Below are 19,914 nucleotides of genomic sequence, written 5' to 3'. Positions count from 1 at the left end.
CGCTGTTTATAATAAACATGCTTATATGTAAAATGTTTGTTTTTTTTAATAAGATGTCACATTATATTTAATTTAAATATCTCCCTCCAATACATAGGTACATCTATGCTTATCATAAAATGCCTATAAACATACGTATTTTATGAAGAATTTTTGCACTGTTCTGTAGATGATAATTTCGAAATAGCTGATCTTACTTAGCTAAGAACCGCATAATAAATTTAAAATCAAATTGATTGGAATTAATTATATAAAATTTCAATTTCAATAAATAAATCAACAAAATAAATAATTTTCATATATTTAAAATCATTTAAAACAATTAATTACACAATCAATTCTTCATGCGGGTTTTCCAAAACCACAGACAATAACAGACTACATAAATCTAAGCGTCGATCCCATAGGCCCATGGTTGGTCAAATTCTGGTGCTTCAGGCTCTGGTGTCTCGGGTTCGATGTCTCTGCTGGCCCAGTCGAAGACCAGGTTGGTGACCTCGGTGAACCAGCGGTGGTAGTGGCCGGGGCGGACATAACCTAGAAAACCACAAAATAAAATTACTATTATTAAAAAAGTACAGTCCGCGTCAAATTGCTAGTCCGCTCCGAATATAGAAACGAGTCGCGTCGTAATAGCAAATTGTAGATATAAGCGGGACGAAGACAATGCGGGCTCCCCCGGCACCCTCTCGCCCGCGGGGACGTAGCGCACTTAGTGTGCCCTAGAGGTGCGAAAATATATCACTAAAATGAAAAGAGAGATATATCTTTTGAACTCAGTGATATATATCACTCTTTAAGCTCAGTAGCTCACTCTAGCTCAGTAGCTCTGTAACGATATAAGCGACATTTTATATCAGTATTTCAGAGAATCAGATCAAAATGTTTTGACAACATTTTTGATTCTTATAATTACCTAATACTATAGATATTTGTACCGTGCTAATATAAAACTGGCAAGAAATTATATATGAATTTCACAGTCAACGCTATTTGTATATCCCTGTTTTCATATTCTTATCAAAGAAAATGATTTTAATTTAGTGTTTAATACGTAACCGTAACTGTTATGTATCAATGTTATCAATGCATTTGACTCAAATCAGACTCACTCACTCAGCAGTCGCTTATTTGACTCCTCACTTACTCTCGATCTAGTATAACACTGTTGAGTTGAAGATCTAATATCCGGAATCGTATGGACCTATGAACTCAACCATGTGACGCGGATATAAAGATATAATTCAAAATCGTCGGAATTGGTGAGATTAGCTCTTTGGTGAAGATATATATCTATTATATCACTCACTCGCGAGTTACTCAATTCTAGCGTGCCCTTATGTTGCTACGCTTGTAGTTGTGTTCGACCGCATTAGCTCTCTTGACTACAACTACGCGCAACAACTTCAGAGCGGACTTGAAGTTTGGCGCGGACTATAACAGAATTACTGTGACCGTTCATAATCAGATAGACTGTATGCTTATTTACTATTAGATTCTTATAAAGTACTAGCTGACCCGGCAAACTTTGTACCGCCTCAAAATCTATTTATCAAATATATTTCATATAAAATACAGCCTATGTTACTCGTAGATATTGTAGCTTTTGAATGGTGAAAGATTTTTTAAAATCGGTCCAGTAGTTTTTGAGCCTATTCATTACAACCAAACAAACAAAGTTTTCCTCTTTATAATATTAGTGTAGACTATATAGTAATACGTTGTATACTTACCACCAGGCCATGGGCTGTTGCAACCCTGGTTAGAACCGAAACTGACCACTCCCACCATCGTGGGCTTACCGTCCACGTCCAGAACGGTCAGGGGTCCGCCACTGTCACCCTGCAAACATTTATTAATTAATTACCATTTCAACGCTTTATTCATAGCCTTACACTAGGACTTTATTGTGGCACATGTAAATATAAATAAAACTAAAAACGACGAAAAATAGCAGTTTTTTTGTATAACGATCCCCATTTATTTTCAACTTTTTTATTTTTAGTATTTGTTTCTACAGCGGCCATTATTATACATTTTTAAGTACTCCATGTCTATTTCTTGTTAGATCAAGTTTTCTAAAATGGTAATGGTAGATATTGGATATTCGTCTTTACGAATATACTACCAATACCCAAAACTGAAATTTAAATTGCTTATCAGCAATCTGTCTGCTATAAGAATTTAACTTAGAATCCGCTGCATGTCACGGTCATGTAGGGTGACCGCTTTGTAACAAGGATCGTTGATCAATAACGTTATATCTACCTACTTCACTAGATATTGTGGTTTAAGTTTTGAACATTTTGAAAATCTAGGGATGTTAACAATATCGCGGGCTATTGGTTTGAGATGCTTTCTGAAAAGAAGTCTCAAAAGAACTGGTCCTTTTCTACGCTTCTAGAAACAATCAGGATATTTTAAAGATTTCTTTAACAACACGCGTTGGTTGAACCCTTCTATAATTGAGTCCCGTGTTAAACTGTAAGACCGATAATAAGTTACGATTACGATGACAGTAGGTTACGATACTTATTGTCCCTGTAGTACCGGGACCAGAATAGGGCTACGGTATCCCCTGCCTGTCGTAAGAGGCGACTAAAAGGGTGCTTCCGGGGTTGCAGGCGGCAAGAGTTGGAGCTCGAACCGTCCAGCAAGCGACCCCGGGAAGCACAGCGGTTTGTGTGGTCGCATATCGCTGTAATAGAGGGGATGTAAGAGGAGCGTAAATTGCTCCCCCCAGGGCAGAGCCCGATAGAAGGGCATCGTGTTAGGAGGACTCCGGTTGTGTTCCGTTGAAGATCCCGGAGTTCTCCACCAAACGCTGAGGACGGCCACCGGGGGGGTTTTAGTGCGGTAAAAATCCCACATAACCCGGCGTCACTCCCATGGCGTCGGATACCTTTTGAAGGTTTCCCCCTCGTCAACAAAAAAAAAACGGTTACGATACTTAGGGAAGCAAACAGGCCTATGCTTAGAGCATCAAGTCTGAATCCTCCACTGCCCGTACTGTGGGACATAACAAAAGTGCGGACATACCGAGCAAGCAGATTGCGCGGTGTCGTTGTAGTACGCGGCACAGATGGTCTCGTAGCTGATGACGCGGGTGTTGGGGTACCAGCTGAGGCACTCCGCGTTGCTGATGCCGCGCAGGAACACCCAGCGGAGCACCTCCGAAGCTGCACCACCTAGATAGATAGACATAATCTTATAAGTATCTGTACTGTTTGTGTTTCACCTTATGTTAAAGTATCGGCTCACTGCTGTATACACCGCACGGACATCCATCTTACTCACACCATACCATTGTTCGCGGCGTGTACACGTGAGACGACAGAACCTTCATATTACTTCTCATACACTACAGTATCTAAAGAATTGTTCTTGATAACGGCATTACTTCTGGCTACTTGAAAAGTATGGTACGAGTAAGTATCGTAACAACAATGATGATATTGTTGTTGAAACGCTTTGTGTCCGCCTTACTATACTTTTTTATGCCAGAAAGAGACACAAAATCTTTAACACTTATACTTAGTCAGACAAAAAAGACACAAATCCTAGTCCCTATAAAACAGTACCTACACAATAGCTTTACTGTTTTTATAAGGCAGAAATACGAGAGTTGTGACAGTGGTGCTTCCAAGGGTCGTCAACGCAAATTTTTTTAAAGATTTTTTTTATATAATATAAGAGTAGCAGACGAGCATGCTGTCTGTTGATGGTAAATGACTACTGCCGCCCATGTAACTTCTGTAATAAACCCCAGATAAGATTACATTCCTATTTGAAGTTGGCCACAGCTGAGCCGCTACCCTTGAGGACTTAGCTGAAATGTGTAGAGGTGAATATAACTAAAAAATCAATAGGTATATTTACCGTTCCAGCGGTCGTCAGTGAGCCCGAAGCCACTGACGGTCATCACGACGCCCGAGTAGTCCTTGTTCTTGGTCTCACTGTTTTGTAGACGGCACGGCTGGATATTGGCTAAGAAGAAAATAAGTAACACCATGAGTTACCATCAACATTGACGAAGATGACGAATATTAACCAGTAAATTTACACTAAAACCGGAGGCAATGGAAGAATAACGGCAAATTCACAGTAAAAGGTGAAATAGGTAAGGTAACTAATTTATTTAGTAATTTTTCCAAACCGTTTTGGCCTTTTCATATCTTTCCAAGCTTAAGATAGCATTAGAGATTAATTTATTGAGTGTTTTTAGCGTTTAGGTCTTTTAATCTAACAATAACCTAGCTTTTTTTTTTATAATATAAGAGTAGCAGACGAGCATGCAGTCCACCTGACGGTAAGTGGCTACTGCCGCCCATGGACATCTGTAATAAACCCCAGATGGGATTAGATATTCCTACCTGAGGTCGGCCACAGATGCGCCGCTACCCCTGAGGACTAAGCTGGAATGCCTCGGAAAAGTCTGTCTCACTTACCACACCCTTCAAACCGGAACACAGCAGCACCTAACACTGCAGTTATTGGGTAGAAATAGGTGTGGCGGTGGTGCCGCCGGAGTCGAAACACAAAGGGTTCTACCATCTTTTTGTCAATCTAGGTCTTTTCAGGTATTTCCAAGATACTCACGTCCATACGGTATGTAACGATCAAGTCCCAACAGGGCGATGTCATCAGTTTGCACACCAGCGGAGATTTCGTTGTAGTTGGGGTGGATGAACTTGCGGTCCGTCTCCACGATGTACCCCGGACGGGTCAGGTTCGTCAGCCCGAGGCGGACCACAAAGGTTATGCGGCTGGAAGATATTTATTTATTTATTACCACGGTTTTATTAGCTTGGGTTGTATCTTTGAACTCTATTTTACCCACTTTGAACGGTCCGATTAATTAAAAATTTTGTCAAGAACCGATGACAATACACGGTTTTAATAATGTTATCCCATTCTCCTCATCAGGATCGTCAGGAATCAGGATTAACGATTTTCCTAGTGCGATATTAGCGTGGTTTTTAGTTTTTAAACTATAATTTATTTTTATAATATAGGAGTAGCAGACGAGCATGCAGTCCACCTGATGGTAAGTGGCTACTGCCGCCCATGGACATCTGTAATCAATCCCACATATGATTAGATATGCCTACCTGAGGTCGGCCACAGATGCGCCGCAACTTTGAGGACTAATCTGGAACACCTCGGAAAAGTATGTTTCCCTTACCACACCCTACAAACCAGAACACATCAGCGTTTAACACTGCTGTTATGAGGCAGAAATAGGCGTGTATAATTTATAATTAATGCAGATCCTTCTGCTTACAATTCACAGCAGCGTTGCACGACAAGGATAACCGCTATAATCAAATTCTTTTAGCTTTTCTTTCAAATCAAGGTACACAAGGGTTGACAGGGATACCTTTGCAAAAAAGCTGCTACAAGATTTAGAAGGCTTTAACGTATGAAAAGTATAGGAGTAAGGTTTAAAAATAACGCTCGCTCGCACGCTCGCAAGAACGTATGTGTCATGACAAACATATGTGCTGACAGAATTATGACCTGATTGATCTATCTCATGTCTGTTACATCTGTTCTTATAATCCAAATCTTGTTGATACTTACTTAGCAAGACAATGAGCAGCAGTGAGCACCCATTGGTTGTGGATGATGGAGCCGCCGCAAGAGGAGACGGTGCCGGCAGGGTTCACCATGCGCACGCTCACCTGGTGGGGGATCTGGCCCTCCGCGGCCTCCCACCCAGCCACGATGCGGGAGGAACCTGGTCAAATGCCACACATTATGTATTAAACTGAAAACTAATTTTTGGTGACAGACACTGTATGGGATGAGACGTGACCCAATACAATATTTGGATGATAGAAATGATAGAGATTGATAGAAATAACTGATTTATTATAAAGTCCTTTTAAAAGTTTGCTAAGATGATAGTGAATGATAGAGGAGCACGCGGCCGATGTTAAAAGAGTAGTAGCGTAAACTGCTGATGCTTCAAAATGTACGGTCGTGGCCCGTACAGAGACGCTTCCTCCACTCACAGCCCTATACTAGGATCCCCGTGTCGTGGGTGCCATAGACACACAGATAAATACACAAACAGCCAGACCCAGAAACATAAATTTAAATTCATCATTTAGATATTTGTCTGGCTGGGAATCGAACTCAAGACCCTCTGCGCGTCGAAACGATATGGTGACCATTCCGCCACGCGAGTTGTCAATGGTCTAAGCTACATTTCGCTGGACAACTGTTATAGTCGCTCAGATAGTTTGAATTTCTTTTTTAATTACTATAAAAATGGCAACCAAACATTTAGTCTACTGATGGTAAGAGTCCATGGACATCTGCGGCTCCTATCTACCAATGCATAAGAGGAGTTCACAAGAATCATAAGACTTCATAAGAGGCCCTTCAAACTAGAAATTAACTGTAGTATTTTTAATATTACCGCTACGTCTAATTCTATTTTAATAAATACTGCAGTTATTGAAAACTTAAGAAATAATTAATTAAGAAACAAGAAAGAATTAAGAATAGGCTTATTACTGGTATCATCATCATCAAACCACAACAAGTTTTACTATTAACACGTTCGCTGCGTAAAAAAAAACAGTAACTTTCAGCTAGTGCGACGGCAGTCCAAAAATGCATCCACTTGACTTTCTTATTGTGCGTGGCAGGCCTTTTTGACCCGACACCTCTGGGTGGTATTGAAGCCCTATTATCTTAGTCAAGGCGCATTTTACATTATAAATTTTTATACTTTTAAAATCCTCATGAATCACTTGTCTATACATTAGTCCCGCCCCTGGCTCCTCCAAATAGAAAATTAGAAATTAGCAATCAAAAATGTCTGGTCGATAAGGCCCGATACCGCACTAGAGTGTAATTTCTGTAGTGATGGGATAGTAAAAGAAAAGAAAATATCGAGTCATTAATTTTATTAAATTTTAATAAACACAAGCCGAGCCTTTTTAATGTGTTACACATAAGTCAAAAATAGTAATTATAAAGGTAGACCAAAATTTTATATAATTACAAAGATTTTTCTTAGGGATTTCGAAATATGAACTACCGTATTCTTCTTCGTTATCACTATCATTTTCTAGTACTATTTTGTTTTTACAATGCGCCATTGTAACGAAGCTTGCAGGAAACCGAGTAGCGCGAGCGCGTCCTCCTCTCGAAGCTAGCACAACACTACTAGCGGGTCAACGCGTACGCATCTGCACAGTGCGGCAACAGGTCGCGAGCGGTCATCCACCAAAACAGGCCTGCCCCCGCACTGAGATAACTTTTTTTACGTTCTATGCGGCGGAGGTCGAAAAAGGCCTGCCGTAAAAATACCCAAGAAACAGGTTTCGCACTAGCGAGAAAGACCTATTTTTCCTGTGCGCATATTGGTTTGGCACCGCGTCGGGCCGATTGTGGGTGAACCGCAGTGAACGTGTTAAGTCTATCAAAAATAAGTACTTCATATTTAATGAAAGTAATTTAATATTAATTCCATAGGTGTGTGTTAAATTTTGATTTAATTACGTCATTATTTTAATTCATGTTACATGATTAGCCGATAAAAATACTCGATTATTTTATGTGTCAAAAATCTTTTTGGGGATTAAGATTAAGACTTAAAGATGATTCAATATAGGTAAGTCATAATGATTAAGTAAGTATATATATATTTTTTTTATAATATAAGAATAGCAGACGAGCATGCAGTCCACCTGATGTGGCTACTGCCGCCCATGGACATCTGTAATCAACCCCAGATAGGATTAGATATTCCTACCTGAGGTCAGCCACAGATGCGCCGCTACCCCTGAGGACTAAGCTGGAACGCCTCGGAAAAGTCTGTCTTCCTTACCACACCCTTCAAACCGGAACACAGCAGCGTCTAACACTGCTGTTATTAGGTAGAAATAGGTGTGGCGGTGGTGCCGCCGGAGTTGAACCACAAAGAGTTCTACCACCTTTAAATATATAAAAGATAATAAAGCAGTATGTATCAAAATCCTTTACTACCACCGTAGATGATAGGTATATAAAATAGAATCTGATTTACATTTATGAAATTAAAGATAGGCTAAGAATGAGTTGCTTCTTCCGTTAAAACATACAATAATTATGTATTTATAAATAAAATATTATGTATTTGTAAATAAAATAGCGGTTGAAACTCGGCCTCGGGTTCGAGGTTCGAATTCTAGGCATGGCATTGATTTTTAAAGATTACTCACTCCTAACAAGAAAATGAAACCAATTTTGACAATTGAAATTGTCACTATCATCTATTTTCGTGTTTGAAAAATATAAAAAAAAATGTAGTTTTTAGAACATATACGAATGAAACGATATTTCTCCGCACTTTTTCTTCGATTTCATGTTTTTGTACTACATAACTGCACACTTGTGACAGCCATTAAATGACAGACACAAGTCAACCATTTAATGGCTTCCTTCAATTACAAGGCGGTGAGATATCTATACTTATCTATGTGTACGTATTTGTAATTAATTAATTCTTGTTATAATGGTTAAGGAAACCATCGTGAGAAAACCTGTATACCTGAGGAATCTTTAAAAAACTTTCTTAAATGGTATGTGAAGTCTACCAATACACAATGGTACAAGTCTAGACAATAGATAAATCACCTATGTAGTAAATTTTATTACCTCCACGCATTTCTTCAATGATGGCCTCATTGGTGAAGGGACTGCCCTGAAAATTAATTGCGAAGTTAAATAATAGGGTTTATTTCTTTCAAGGCATATTTTCTATTTTTATTCATCTATTTATATTTGATTATATGAATAAGAGCTTAATATTAGAAAAATATCACATCATAAAAATAACACAAAATAATTTAAATATTACTATTCATAAAATAATTTGAACAGATTTCTAACACTTGAAATATATGGAAATAATTAATTAAAAGGGGGTAGCAGCAATATAGTCCGACAAAGGAGGTGCTATTTCTAGTGTTTTGTTTGTAAGGGTGTAGATATCAGTCGATATCAGTACATAGATATAAGTCGAATTTTTTCTTCTTCATGAACACGACATCTGCGATCACCGACTGGGGTACCGTCTATATGGAGCTGTCTATCTATATGGGTCACTTACCATTAAGTGGACTGCATGCGGATTTGTGATTCAAATATTTTATAAAAAGCTTCGTCTTTAATTGGAAATAACTGAATTATTACAAAAAAGAAACCCTGTTTAAAAATATGGTTTATGTGAATCGACAACTTAAATGTATAAATATAGTTATGTGCTTTTCGAAAACTGGTAAGTGGAGCACCCCACGCTTTTTTCACAATTATACAATTTACTGTTCCGTAATTGATTCCTAGATTGAAAATTATTTTCTAGTTTCTACTAGTTGATTTTATCATAAAAGCGTGTTTTTTAGTTTTTTGAACTATATTTATTTTATTAATTTTTAGTATTTGTTGTAATAGCGACCATCATTATGCATCGTCTGTAAAAAAATCAAGTGTCTATCTATTACGGTTTACGAGATAATGCTCTGTGACTCACGAACAGACAGCGAAGGGTTTCGTTGTACCCTTTGAGTACGGAATCCTAAAAATCATTCTACAAGATGGCATTACATATATGTTTCAGTACATTTGAGTTATAGGGAAATAGCATTATTATTTTTCAAAACTAAAAATCAATCTAGTAACTTTGCGTGAACTTTCCCTAAGACGCTTTCTCTCGCCTCGAAAATCGTTAATCCTGAGGATGTTGATAAGTACAATGGGACAAAATTATTAAAATCATCGGTTTGTCAATTTTCATTTGTCAATTGTCATCGGTTTTTGATAATTTTTCAAAATTTTGAATTAACCTGAACGTTCAAAGTGGATAGAAATCGGGTTCAAAGATTCCGTTGCTCTGTTACATACATACATACATAGAACCCAAATAAAAGCGTGTTAAAAATCTATCAAGCCGTTTAGGTTGCAGGGTGTGCCAAAGAATGAGATATAAGATATCAATACCGTTTTCATGTTTCCTACGTATATAAAGTTGTATCTCAGACTTGTCTGCACAGACCTATATCTCCTGTAAACCTGCGTTTTTGACATGTCGCTTTATACGTAGAGACCGTCGATATATACAAACGCTCGAAAAACATTACTGTCCGGAGATGGGTAATAAAATCTATCGTAGATGTGTAAAAAAAAAAAAATTTGCTTACCTGGGTAAGTCCCAAAACCGCCAGAAGTCCTATAAAGTAAGCAACCGCCATGGTGGCCGTTGCAGACCGTTTTAACGTTTTTAATTTATGAACTTATTTCGCAATCACATGATTATATATCTGACACCCGCGATATGTGTAATTAATTGTTAGATTAATATGCTCCACTAATCATTTTGCTTAGGATTATTTTATATCATATCGTATTTACGATAATTGAACGGATGTCTGTCTAATGAATCGAATCAAAAAGAGCCTATTTTCGAAAGTACACTTCAAAAATAGGCTCTTTTTGGTCAAAAATAAGGGGGTAATCGACAACATAAAATACATTTCGATACCTTAACTCGCAAATCAGCCAACTCCACTTTTTGTCAAAATGTTTTTTGATTTTGATAGTAGGTAAATGGTCCCGGGGTCGCTAGATATTCGAGTTCACACGCTTGATACCCGCAATCCCGGAAACCCTTTTAGTTGCTTCTTACGACAGGCAGGGGATATCGATTCTCGGAACTACAGGGACACATGACTGAATCAAACAGCAGTAGGTAATTACAAATTATGTGTGTTGAATTAAAAGTTCAATTAAAGGTTTATATTTTCTTTTTTCGACCATAACTTTGCTGCTACACTTTAATGTGTTAAGCGGTGATGTGCTCTGGTTTGAAGGTGTGGTAAGGTAATAATGGTACATAGGAATAATGGTACATATACAAGGTACTCCAAATTATTCCTATGGGGGTAGCAAGCAAGGTGTAACGCATATTTACGTAAGAATGGTAAATATTTTAATAATACTAGCTGACCCGGAAAACGTGTTGCCATATAAATAAAAAAATATTAAGGGTGAACCACCCTTATCACTTAGGGGTATGAAAAGTAGATAGCAGCTGATTCTCAAACCTACTGAATATGCATATAAAATGTGGTGAAAATCGGTAAAGCCGTTTCGGAGGAGTACGTTAACTAACATTGTGACACGAGAATTTTATATATAAGATAGAAAAATGCTGTTAAAAATTGAATCGGCCTCCGTATAACTATTTTAAGGTACATAAATCTTAAATAAAAATAAAACAACATACTTAAATGAAATAAATAATAAATGTATTATTTTTTTGCTAATTTATTTGGAAATGGAATGGAATGAATTTATCTGGAAGTGGAATTATTGTCAACTACAAGTTACGAATTTTAGTAATAAAATCACATAGATTATTAATATAAATATGATTATTAAAACAAAGAAGTATCTAAAACTAAACAAAAAATATTTAAATCATGTGACGTCATTTTATGACGTCATCAATCGTCGTCAATGAGCAATATAATCGTACAATTTAAACGTAATTAACTCAGGATAGGGTGTCTTCTTCAGGTGCTGATGGAGCTGGTTTAGGCTCGATGTCCTTGTAACTCCAGTCGAAGTTGATGCCGGTGACTTCCTTGTACCAGCTGTGGTAGTGGCCGGGGCGGACGTAACCTGGTGAGGTTAGGTTAGGTTAGAATGTAATTTTTTTTTCTCTTACTATATTTGGATATAGCTGATATTTTTTTTATGAAATAGGTAATTTAATTGTAAAAAGTATATAAGACATGATTTTTCAGGTCGGATGGAATTCGTTCCACTGTTGGACAAGGTAGAGTCCGCGCCAAACTTCTAGTCCGCTCTGAATATATAAACGAGTCACGTCGTAACACCGAACCCCCCGCTGCCCGCTCTCGCCCGCGCGTACATAGCGCAGTGTGTGTGCAGTCCACGCTATCTCATTTACTATTAGATTTTATAAAAAAAATCTATATTATAGTAATACGTTGTATACTTACCACCAGGCCACGGGCTGCTGCAACCGCGGAAATTACCGAAGCTGACCACCCCCACCATCGTGGGCTTACCGTCCACGTCCAGAATGGTCAAGGGGCCGCCACTGTCACCCTGCAAACATCTATTAGTTAATTACAATTTCAACACTGCTCATAGCCTAAGGAACCTACTTTTCCGAGGCGTTCCAGCTTAGTCCACAGGGGCAGCAGCGCAGATGCGACCCCAGGTAGGAATATCTAATCCTATCTGGGGTTGATTACGGATGTCCATGGGCAGTAGCCACTTACTATCAGGTGCACTGCATGCTCGTCTGCTACTCCTATATTATAATAATAAAATACTTTACATTAGGATGTTTCCATCGATCGATCACGAAACTTAGGTCCAGTACAGAAATCTAAATTTATATTTTTTATACCTATCGGGATCGAACCCAGAACTCACTACGTTTCAGTCCAGTATGGTGACCTTAAAACGAGGGCAGTCGATCAATATGTCTACTGTCTACCAATCCGCGCTTCGTCAGCGAGGTGTTGAAAGATACAAACTTGGAGAAAGCCATGGGTGTATATAACCTCACCCTTATAATTAATGAGAATAAGCAGAAAAAGAATAATTTATTGTTCAACGCGTTCCTTTGCGGAAATCCATGCTATTAAGTTAAGATTAAACCTTCTTCGCAACAATCCGCTACAAATATGTATGATGGTATATATTTTAAACCATTCAGTATGTACCACCCTCCCTCCCACAAAGGACGCGTGCAGATGCAAAAAATTAAAAATGTACACCACCATACATACCACCACCAACACGCGTTTCGCTCCAAAACGGAGCATCATCAGGGTAAGTTGACTCAACGACAGTTTGTAATGACTTTTATAATGGTACATACTGCATGGTTTAAAATATATACCATCATACATATTTGTAGCGGATTGTTGCGAAGTAGTTTTAATCATAACTTAATCATCACCATCAACCCATTACTGTCCCACTACTGGGCACGGGTCTCCTCTCAGAATGAGAAGGATTAGGCCATAGTGCACCGCGCTGGCCAAGTGCGTATTAGTAGACTTCACATACCTTTGAGATTTTTTTTTATAAATCTCTCAGGTATGCAGGTTTCCTCACGACGTTTTCCTTCACCGTTTAAGCAAGTGAAAATTAATTTATAATACGCGAATAAATTTGAAAATCAGAGGTGCGTGCCTGGGTTTTGAACCTCGGACCCCTCGATCGAGAGGCCGCGTTTCTTAACCACTAGGCTATCACTGCTTTTTTCATAATTTAATAGTGGTACATAAAACAAGAGGAGGATTACCGAACAAGCAGATTGTGTCGTGTAGTTGTAATACGCAGCGCAGATGGTCTGATCACTAATGACGCGGCTGTTGGGGTACCAGGTGAGGCACTCCGCGTTGCTGATGCCGCGCAGGAACACCCAGAGGAGCACTTCCGAAGCTTCACCACCTAGGACGAAAATAATCTTAAAAGTAACCTTAAAGGTTGAATTGTTCCTTTTTTGTCTTTACGACGGATAAACCTTCTAAAGGTACCCGATGACGTGGGAGCGACCCCGGGTTATGTGGGATTTTTACTGCACTAAAGCCCCCCCGGTGGCCGTCCTCAGCGCTTGTTGGAAAACTTCAGGATCTTCAACGAAATACAACCGGATTCCTCGAAGCGCGTTGCCCCGATGGGGCTCTGCCCTAGGGGAGAAGTTTTCACTCCTCCCACACCATCTGGTGTTCACGACGGTATACGACCACACACCGCCGTCCTTCCCGGGGTTGCTTACTGGACGGTTCAAGCTCCCACTCTTGACGCCCGTAATCAAGGAAGACCCCTTTTAGTCGCCTCTTACGAGCAGGGGATACCGTAGCCTTATTCTGGTCCCGAAACTACAGGGACAACTCTTAGGTCTAGTGGAACTATAACTCCTACCTAGTAGTGTCTGCAGATGTGAGCTTCAAAGGTATATTTACCGTTCCAGAAGTCATCGGTGAGCCCGAAGCCGCTGACAGTCATCACGACGCCCGAGTAGTCCTTGTTCTTGGTTTCACTGTTTTGCAGGCGGCAGGGCTGGATATTGGCTAGGAAGAAAATAAGTAAAGGCACAAGTTAGCATGAAGATGAAAAAAATTAACAGCAGTAAAATTTACCCTGAAACCTGAGATAATTAAACAATTTTGGCAAATACTCAGTGAAAGGTAAAATAGGTAAAACAAATAAGTAAGGGACTAATTTCATTAGTAGGTATTAATTTTTTTCCAAACTGTTACCTATGTAATTTTAATATATTTTTTAGCATCAGAGATTAAAATTAAGATGAAGGAAATTAAAACACCAATTTAAGTACATTTAAATTTCAGGTAATTAAACAATTGCAGCAAATACACAGTAAAAGGTAAAATAAATAGGTAAAATAGATAAGGTATAGTCCGCGTAAAACTGCTAGTCCGCTCTGAATATAGAAATGAATCGCGTCGCCAGAGCAAATTATATGACTACACCGGCTCGCAACAAATTCAGAGCGGACTAGCAGTTTGGCGCGAACTATATTACTTACTTATTTCATTAGTAAATTTTCAAAACTTTTTGGGTTTTTCATAACTCTCCAAGATGTTTACGTTCTCAACCTGACACCTAACAGCCTTTTCTACCTTTTCTACCTTTCCAACATAATAACATATCAGCATATTCTTTACAAGATTACTTTACATAATCCCATAAAAGTATTTATTCGGCTACTCCATATATTTACAAATACTAAAAATTCACAATTTAAATTATCCCATAATATGTCTCATCAAGTCTTTTTAGCAATTCAGGTCTTTTTGACTTCTAACCACAACTTAATTTTTAGTCTAGTATCTAGGTCTGTCCAAGATACTCACGTCCATAGGGTATGTAACGATCAAGTCCCAACAGGGCGATGTCGTCAGTCTGCGCACGAACTAAGCTCTCTATGTAGTCGGGGTGCAGGAACTTGCGGTCAGTCTCCAGGATGTACTCCGGACGGGTCAGGTTCGTTCCCCCGATGCGGACCACGAAGGTTATGCGGCTGGAAGACATTCATTTATTTTTATAATATAGGAGTAGCAGACGATATGCTATCCACCTGATAGTAAGTCTGCTGCTGCCCATGAACATCTGTAATCAACCCCAGATTGGATTCGATTCCTACCCGATCGGCCACAAATGCGCCGTTACGTCTGAGGACTAAGTTAGAGAGCTTCGAATAATTATGTCTCCCGGATTTGGATAATTAGGTCGCATACCGCCGTACGCACCAGACGGTGTGGCGAGCGTCAAGCTCACCTGGGCGGAGCCCGACGGGGCAACGCGCTAAGAGGACTCCAGTTACGTTCCTTTGGAGATCCCGGAGCCCTCTACGCAGCGCCGAGGACGGCCAAAGGAGGGGGGGGGGGGTTTAGTGCGATAAGAATCCCACATAACCCAGCGTCGCTCCCACGGCACCGGGTACCTTTTGAAGGTTTCCCCCTCGTGAACAAAATGGAGTTGGTTATAGTCCGCGCCAAACTGCTAGTCCGCAATGAAGCTGTTGCGCACAACTACAAGTATGTATTCCGTAGCAACGTAAGGGTATACTAACGCAGCTAATGTACCCGTGAGCGAGAGCGGGCAGCGGAGGATGCCAGGGGGTCCCGTGCTGTCTTCGTCCCGCTAATATCTACAATTTGCTATTCGATGCGATTCGTTTCTATATTCAGAGCGGACTAGCAGTTTGGTGCGGACTATACAGATGTCCATGTTCTTTCTTGCTTCAATCTTCACGAACCTTCACTATTCTTAAACCCAATATAGGAGTGATAGCCTTAGGTTAAGACACTCAGCCTCTTGACAGAGGAGTCGGAGGGTCAAATCCTAGGTACGCACATCTGATTTGTGCGTTATGTGTGTATTTAAATTTAATCATCACTTGCTGAAACAGAGAAGGAAAACATCGCGAGGAAACCTGCATACTCGAGCAATTAAAAAAAGATCAAAGGATGTGAAGTCTACTGTGAGTATGGCCTAATCCTTCTCATTCCGAGAGGAGACCCATGTCCAGCAGTGGGAGAGTAATGGGCTGATGATGATGATGATGATGATTCTTCAACGTTACTCACTTAGCAAGACAATGAGCCGCAGTGAGTACCCATTGGTGGTGGATGATGGAGCCGCCACATGCGATGACGGTGCCGATGTCGTTCACCATGCGCACGCTCACCTGGTGAGGGATCTGGCCCTCCGCGGCCTCCCATCCAGCCACGATGCGGGAGGAACCTGGTCAAATGCCACATATTATGTATGGAAGCTGAGGACTATGTATCCTTGATTATAAAGAGAAGCTTTCTACACTCAAAGCCCCACATTAGGATTCGTGGGTGGGTGTCATAGACTCAAATAAATAAATACACAAACACCCACTTCTAGAAATATTATTTAGATAGCCTGGCGGGGATCGAACCCGGGACCCTGTGCGCGTCACGGTTATGGCGAACTTAACATTAATTCCATAGGTCTGTTTTAAATTTAGTTTTAATTAACGTCCTTATTTTAATTCGTGTTATATGATTGGCCGATTACAAATACCCGATTAATTTAGGACCAACAATCTTTTTGAAAGAAAGAAAGAAAAAAGAAAGAAAATAATAATAATAAATAATAATATTTTTTTTGGAGATTAAGACCGAATTAAAAGATTATTTTATATAGGTAAGTGTCATAATGCCTAGGTATAAAAGATAATAATGCAGTATGTATCAAAAAACGTTTACTAGCACCGTAGATTTTATATAAATTGAAAGTTAGAAACAGATTTACATTTTCGTAATTAAAGATAGGCTGGCTAAATGTGAGTCGCGCAAATAAATGGAGTTTTCTGTTAAAAACATAGATTATTAAAGATACTTCGCCGCCTTGAAATTGAATGAAGCCACAAACGGCTTGTTAGTAAGTTCTTTTTTTGAATTCTTGACAAATACAAACATTTTTAGAGAAAATTTGCGAATAAATAACTAATACTGCGTAATTTACGTAATAAATAAATAATTATTTTTTTTAAATATTTTAGGGACATTTTAGCACGGGGACATGGCAAAACTTTTTTACGCAACTATTTAAATTCTTAAAACTGGGTTCTAAAATACAATAATGTTAACACGTGCTTAAACGGTCAAGGAAATTATCGTGAGGAAATCTGCCTAAGAGATCTTTAAAAATAAAGTTTTTAAATGGTATTTGAAGTCTACTAATACACAATGATACACTTTGAGCTTGTGACATGACACAGTGTAGTGTTAGTGAAATAGTGATAAGTGAACATTATAGAACACAAGAACAATATGTCTACTCCCTTATGTGTTAAAACAAAGAAGTGCAGTGTCAGAGGACGCCACCTTCATTTTATGATTATTTAGCAGTTTAAGATAGCGTAGAATTACTCATTAGTCTTAAATTAGGCTAGATCGTAATTAATATAAAGTACCAATTAAACAAACAAAAAAAAATCAATAATACAAGTCTAGAAACTAGATAATTCTATAATAGGTTATTTATTAGGTTTGGGTTGGTTGTACGTCCAACTGTATATTAGTAATATTTTATTACCTCCACGCATTTCTTCAATGGTGACCTCATCGGTGAAAGGACTGGCCTGAAAATTAATGGCGAAGTTAATACTAAGGTTAATATTATTTTAAGACATATTTTCTATTTTTTTTCACGCACTATGCGTATGCATGAAATCAACCTGATATGGTAATTCGATGCCTATATTTGTAGATAAGACAACCTTTACATAAGCGGAATCGTTATGTCCAAAACCTTAAAACATTCTAACATAGGTACGTTCGACAATGTCCCTGTAGTACCGGGACCAGAATGGGGCTACGGTATCTTCTGCCTGTCGTAAGAGGCGACTAAAAGGGGCTTCCGGGGTTGCGGGGGGCAAGAGTGGGAGCTCAAACCATTCAGCAAGCGACCCCGGGAAGGACAGCGGTTTGTGTGTTCGCATATCGCTGTATGGGGATGTGAGGGGAGCGTAAATTGCTTCCCCCAGGGCAGAGCCCGATAGAAGGGCATCGCGTTAGGAGGACTCCGGTTGTGTTCCGTTGAAGATCCCGGAGTTCTCCACCAAACGCTGAGGACGCCCACCGGGGGGGTTTTAGTGCGGTAAAAATCCCACATAACCCGGCGTCACTCCCATGGCGTCGGGTACCTTTTGAAGGGTCCCCCCTCGCCAACAAAAAAAAAAGGTACCTTCGACAAACATTACCGTCCGCGGTCATATAAAAATTAAAAGATTGTGGTAAGGGAGACATTCTTTTCTGAAACGTTCCAACTACAATAAATATAACAAATATTCATACCTGAGCAATTCCCACAACCGCCAGGAGTCCTATAAAGTAAGCGACCGCCATGGTGGCCATTCCAGATCGTTTTAAGGTTTTTAGTTTATGAACTCATTTCACAATCACATGATTATATATATCTGATCTGACCATCGCGATACGCATAATTAATTGTTAGATTAAGTATATGCTCCATTAATAATTTTGCTAAGGATTATTTTATATCATATTGTATTTACGATAATATACGGATGTCTGTTTAATGAAGCGAAATAAAGCCGAATAAAGCGAAATAAATAAAGCGAAATAAATTAAAATAAAGCCTATTTTATTAACACGCTTTTATTAGCTTGGGTTATATCTATGTATGTATATAACGGAATCTTTGAGCATAATTTTCATCAATTTCCACAACTCGGATTAATTTGAAACTTTGCACGTATCAAGGACCGATGACTATACACGATTTTAATAATTCTATCGCATTCTTCTCATCAGAATCGTCAGGAATCAGGACTAATGATTTTCCTTGGGCGATTTTAGCGTGGTTTTTAGTTTTTAAACTATAATTTTTATCGAAGTTATACTTAAGTAAGTACTTTTTGGGAGAAACGAATATGAGGGTCAATATAAAATACGTTCGTAAATATTGCAAGTTCTGCAAAAAAAAAAGGTACTTATACTTAACAAATCATAAATTTTAATGTATACTGATTTCACTAACATCAATCCTATCTCGAACACTTTGTAAAATAAGGTCCAAGTTGCTAACCAAAAACTTTTTATAGGACTGAAATCCAAAATTATGCCAAGTTTTGACCATAATTTTATTTTAAATAATTTACACGACCAAATACACTTTTCATTTTTCCGGGACATATGACAGAACCTTATTATAAATTATTATGTGTGTTAAATTAAATGTTTAATTAAACGCTTATATTACCTTTCGTTGCTCATAACTGTTATCGTCGTTAATAAGAAGCTTGGATATTAACGATATCACATTTTTATAACGTTACATTAAAATAATAAGTGACTCATTTGATACTACAGTTTAAAAACAGATGCGGGTAGGTGAAGTGGGGACGACACCTTGGCGGCGCTCGAATTAACAGAGTTTCTGGTCGGAGACTTCAGCAAGAACAGTCGAATAACGGAGATACTTGTGTAGTTATAATACTTCTAATCACTAGTGTGAACTTACTTACGTATAATTGTTATATCGTTACTCTGTACCGTTTATGTGACTATATTATTACATGACTTCAAGACCTTCAAGATGACTTTGATTTCATAACTTTGCTGCTACACTTCAATGTCTTAAGCGGTAATGTGTTCTGGTTTGAAGGGATGTGGTAAGGGACTAAGGGAGACATACAAGATACGTTCCGATCCGGTAGTAGTTTAAGTAAAAAAAAATAACTGACAATTTGTAAGTGCCGTCGGCCTATACGAAAATAAATATATTTCATTTCATTTCATTACTCCAAAATCGAAATTATTTCTATTTGCATACGCATTTGTGGCA

General features: G+C 38.7%; 1 protein-coding gene across 1 annotated transcript; it reads right to left on the bottom strand.

Moving 5' to 3' along the window:
• Positions 1-284: 284 nt before the first annotated feature.
• LOC140746465 (transmembrane protease serine 9-like) lies at positions 285-18,474 on the bottom strand. Its single transcript, XM_073078618.1, has 15 exons — positions 18,402-18,474; positions 17,641-17,686; positions 16,158-16,314; positions 14,922-15,088; positions 14,010-14,117; positions 13,346-13,494; positions 12,024-12,132; positions 11,579-11,679; positions 8,656-8,707; positions 5,584-5,740; positions 4,600-4,766; positions 3,880-3,987; positions 3,040-3,188; positions 1,734-1,842; positions 285-537 (listed from the first exon to the last, which is right to left on the bottom strand). Exons 1-15 carry the CDS (start codon positions 18,459-18,461, stop codon positions 389-391), a joined length of 1,788 nt encoding a protein of 595 aa, XP_072934719.1. The 5' UTR covers positions 18,462-18,474; the 3' UTR covers positions 285-388.
• Positions 18,475-19,914: the final 1,440 nt, after the last annotated feature.

The sequence above is a fragment of the Epargyreus clarus genome, unplaced genomic scaffold, assembly GCF_041222505.1.
Source record: "Epargyreus clarus isolate Ecla_fem2 unplaced genomic scaffold, WU_Ecla_fem_2.2 ptg000012l, whole genome shotgun sequence".
Taxonomy (NCBI): domain Eukaryota; kingdom Metazoa; phylum Arthropoda; class Insecta; order Lepidoptera; family Hesperiidae; genus Epargyreus; species Epargyreus clarus.
This window is presented reverse-complemented; position numbering and strand designations above follow the sequence as displayed.